The sequence below is a fragment of the Ipomoea triloba genome, chromosome 15 (genome assembly GCF_003576645.1).
Source record: "Ipomoea triloba cultivar NCNSP0323 chromosome 15, ASM357664v1".
Classification (NCBI taxonomy): domain Eukaryota; kingdom Viridiplantae; phylum Streptophyta; class Magnoliopsida; order Solanales; family Convolvulaceae; genus Ipomoea; species Ipomoea triloba.
In genome coordinates this window covers 25,215,785-25,220,884 of record NC_044930.1, presented here as the reverse complement: position 1 = coordinate 25,220,884, position 5,100 = coordinate 25,215,785, and the positions used below count along the sequence as shown (strand labels likewise).

At 32.3% G+C, this 5,100-nt stretch overlaps 1 protein-coding gene across 1 annotated transcript; it reads left to right on the top strand.

Moving 5' to 3' along the window:
• The first annotated feature begins 336 nt into the window (after positions 1-336).
• LOC116005934 (protein ACCELERATED CELL DEATH 6-like) lies at positions 337-4,738 on the top strand. The gene is made up of 3 exons (XM_031246166.1): positions 337-949; positions 3,145-3,749; positions 4,193-4,738. Exons 1-3 carry the CDS (start codon positions 337-339, stop codon positions 4,736-4,738), a joined length of 1,764 nt encoding a protein of 587 aa, XP_031102026.1.
• The last annotated feature ends 362 nt before the right edge of the window (positions 4,739-5,100 follow it).

Below are 5,100 nucleotides of genomic sequence, written 5' to 3'. Positions count from 1 at the left end.
TTGTAGGAGTTTTCTTTCTTCCCGATTGCACGGTGCACAATGTTTTACTAATATGCCCCGGGCCCTTAGGTGTATGAGTCCGCGTGGAGGTAGGAGTTAAATTTTGAAAAATCTTTGGATACATCATACATTCAGTAGCAATGTTGGACCGCAATGTCAGCAACTTTCTTTCTAATTAGCGGGGTCCACGTACTAAAGCAGTATAAAATGTAGGCAATGGCCGGTGCTAGCTGTCCCAAAGTACCAATTTATTAACAATCTTTGATACATATCATTACTAGCTAGCAAGCAGCGCAGCGCGCAGTACTGGTGAAATATTTCATTATGGAGCCGGCTATGGTCCTTGATCAGATGAACCCGGTTCTATACAAAGCAGTGGTGAAAGGAAATGTTGAAGATTACCATGAGGCATTAGAGCAGATGCCGGAAGAAGAAGCTCGCGGGCGTCAAGTTACGCCGAAGGGAAATACTGTGCTGCACGTTGCGGCGATCAATGGTCACAAACATTTGGTGGAAGAGATCCTACAGGATGATGATGCAGCCATGTCCCTGTTGTTTGCCAAGAACAACAGAAATCAAAGTGCGCTACACTGTGTAGCAGAGAAGGGCTATGCCGGCGTAGTGTCTGTCATCTTCAGCGCCATTAAGAAGCATAAAGATTTGGAATCTGCATTTGGTCGAGTGAGGGAGATGATAGAGATGAAAGATGACGTGAAAGACACGGCTTTGCACAAGGCCGTGCGAATGGGGCATTTGGAGGTGGCCAAGTTACTGATTCAAGAGGATCCTGAATTTGAGTACCCTGCCAACGATGACGGAGAGACGCCCATTTACATTGCAGCAGAGTTGCGATTTCATGACTGCTTGGTGGAAATGCTCAACACATGCAAAAAGCCAACCTATGGTGGACCACTGGGTCGCAATGCTCTCCATGCAGCTATCTTATCAGGTTTGGTAAATAAACATAAATAGAAGACTATCTTAATTTCCGTAGCTTGTCGTTTTGACTTTTGACGTGCGGGTGGATTCAAAATAAAAATTTAATATTTATACTTAAAAATATAATACTAATAAGGAATTCTTTTTATTTTATAGGCAAGCTATATAATATCTACTATACTAATAAGAGTCAAAGAGAGTTAGGCCTAAAATAGGTAGAAAAAATGACGGTCAAATTATTTAATCAAATGAATGGTTCAGATGAATTATTTAATTAAATAGATGGTTAAGATAATTCAGATTAATATTATTAATAGAGATTACCTAATTTAACCTTACTTTTATGATTATCCGTTAAGTTTTCCGTTAAATATTCTATTCTCCGTTAATATTTCGTTAACTTTTAACTTACCCATTAATTTCTATAAGAAAGATTTTAGGTTCGAACCTCATCTCAATCAAATTTGACATAATTAAGTTTCTCACTCTGTTTACTCTTATTAAATTAAATAAATTAGTAGCTACAACAAAAAATGATAAATATGTATTTCTTCAATTTAGAATTATGTGTCTACAATACCTTTATTTGAAAAAATTATTCATTATTAAAAAATTAAATTAAATAAGAGAAATAATTTCATTAGTTATATTTTCTTTATTTTCTCTCGTGCAAACATTCTTTACATTCAAATTTATCAATTGATATTTATTACATTGCTCATTATCTTATTTTTACAATATCTTGTAATTAAATATCAAAGTTATAGTACAAAATAATGTTATATATTTATTTACCAAGTATTTTATTAATACTATGAAAAATAAATTTTAAAATAATTTGAATCTAATTATATTAACTACTTGGGGATTGGTTGACAAAGAGAGTACTCAAATAACCAAACAAATTGAAGCGGAATCGCTCTATTTTACTCTTATTGAATTAAATAAATTAATAGTTACACCAAAAAATGATACATATGTATTTCTTTAATACCAAAAAAAAATAAAAAAGAATAGTTTGAATCCAATCATATTAACTACTTGGGGGGTTTGTCGACAATGAAAATATTCAAATAACCTATTACCCAGCAAGTTGAAGTGAGAAACTACCTTTTAATATCTTTGGAATATATAATATTTTAAAATTTCAAAATTTTATTAATTTATTTAATCTTTTTTTCTTAAACTGGGAATTTCTATATCCACAATAACTCATTCAACAATAATGGTTGAACCAAATGAACCCCAAGCAGAACACCTAAAGAAAAGTCCATAGCTCCTATATCATAATCTCATTGCATGACGTTGTCATCTATGCTACCAACAATAACTGAATTGCAAATAATACACTACCAACAAAAAGGAAGAGAACAAATAGTAAAGATGAAGACAATGACAATGTTACTCAAAAGAGAATTAAGAACACTTAGAAAAATTCAAATGAAAAGTAGTATTTATTTAGACTATCATTTTTAGACCAAATATTTAGACTATCGATTTTACAAGGTTGCAAACATTTATTTTAATAATAATTATAATGAATTTTCTATATTATATTGGATTCATATACGTTGAGTTAGATATTTAAATAAAAAAATTCGACATTCAATTACCCATGTATAAACTTTTCCTATATAATCTTGCATTGATATACTTTCAAATATTTATTTAAATATAAACATTGGGCATTAATCTATACGCGCATTGCTCGTATAAAACTAGTGTTCTAATTAAAAGCTAATTATGCGACCACAACTAAATGTTAAATTGGAAATTATTATCTTACATAATTGTTTAGGTGAGTTCAACATCTCCTTTAGATCATGTGGACAGATCTGAGACATTGAATGATTGACATCAATGACTTAGATTTCATAAGTCGCAGAGTTGGTGAAATCTAAGCTATTGACATTCAATGGTGCAGATATGTACATATGGACTCATGGGAAAGGGTGAACTCATTTGATCATTAATATGTATATGTATATATATATATATATATATATATATATATATATATATATATATATATATATATATATATATATATATATATAGTAGTTTAATAAAAATTAAAGCGTAACTCTTAATTAGCTAACTAGCTAGGTATCCAATGAATATTATTAATTAATTTGAAAATTACATCATAATCATAGTATAATTAATTTTGATGAAACGTATAGTAACTGAGTTTGTATATGACAGGTCTTGGCAACATTTCCAAAGTAAAAAGCACTCAAGAGTTTAGCTCAGAATGCACGCAATCATTGTTGGAAAAAAAGATGTGTTTGTGCGAGGAAACTGATAAGTCTGGTTGGACACCACTACATTATGCCTTAAAAATTGAGAATGATAAAGCTACTTGTATGATACTTGAGAGAAAAACATCTGCAGCTTACATTTGTGCTGGTGGCAGTGACGAGTGGACAACAACATTCCACATAGCAGCAAGGCAAGGCAATGTTGAAATGATGGAAGAGATATCGAATAGGTGCCCAGATTGCTGGGAGATGGTGAATAGCAAAGGGCAAAATGTATTGCATGAAGCAATACTGAGTAAGAAAGTGAATGTGATACAACATATAGAAGAAAGCTCTGACCAATTTGAAAATCTTGTGACTCACAAAGATGAGGATGGCAACACACCACTACACCTGCTTGCCATTACTGACCGCAACATCTTTTTCCACCAATTTATAACAGAGCGTCCTATGCTGAATTACTTTGCATTCAATAAGAAACACCAAACGTTGTTTGACACGGCGTATTTGGATATTTGGGACGAAAGCCAAATAACTGGGCTACTAGAGGTGAGTACACTCTAAATTTTTTTGAATACAATTGACTCTGTTATAACTTACAATGTAGTATTTGTCTATACATACTTTATTTACTCCTATTAAAGCACAAAGAGTCACATACCTCCCATTTCCAAGAGCCACTTGACCACAAGGTTTGTGGCAAGTGGTTACACTTTAATTAATAGCTTCTATATTATTTTATGCCACTGCAAACTAATTAAATGAAATACAATTTATCTGCATATTATACATACAACACTATATATATATATATATATATATATATATATATATATATATATATCCTCCCCGTCAAAGAATTCATAGATCACAGTGAAGTGTTAAATTAGATCATAGCAACCTCACACAGAAAATATTCTTATATTTATATTTGAATTAATTAACAGTTTAACCTCACATAAAATTAAAAAAAGTATTAAACTATGCTACAGCGCAGGAGTAGAGGACTTCTTCAACATAGTAGAAAATTTGCTCACCGCATTATACCAAATCCGGAACACGGAGTAAATATTCATACTATGGAAAAGAGACTTGAAGCTATGATAACAAAAACTAAAACACAGGTCGTTGTGGCAACATTGGTACTAACGATGACCTTTGCAGCCGGTATTACAGTGCCAGGAGGATACCACCAAGAAAAAGGGTACCCATTATTATTACGAAATGCAGCTTTTAAGGCCTTTATTATTACTAATACTCTTTCTTTTCTATGCTCTTTTTCCTCCATTGCCATTCACATTGGGATGGTGAATAAAGCCTCAAGTTACTCGAGGAGCTTTGAATATGTGGCAAGGCTGATAGATATGCAACTTGTATTGCTTACTCTTTCATGTTACGGAGTATTAATTGCGTTCATGTGTGCAATATATGCCACTTTAGCACCCTTACGTCCTCTTGCTATTGCTGATTTAATCTTAGGCTTCTTCATTTTCATTTTCGTTTATGGTGCTTATTTTAAAGTCATTACATTCGTCTAGGACTCGTGATACCTGATAAATTCAGAGTATACCTGACACGATACCTTTAATTTACCTATAGTGAAGTCCAGTGGGTTGTCTCCTACAAAAAATTTGGATCGGAGTGGAAGAAGTAAAGAGGTTTGGATGTCTCATCCGGGTAGGAGATGCTATTTTATCCTCTGTTTTGTTGATCTGTTCTTCTTTATTTAATTATTCTATTGTTTTTCTTTTTTGGTTTTTCCATGTTCGTTTTGTCTTTCTTTCTTTGTAGTTTGTACTGTATATGTTCTTTGTTCTATGAGTTTGCATTTTCATGAGTATTATTTATTGTGAAATAAAGTCCATTCATCATATCAATAAAACATAAAGCAAAATATTAA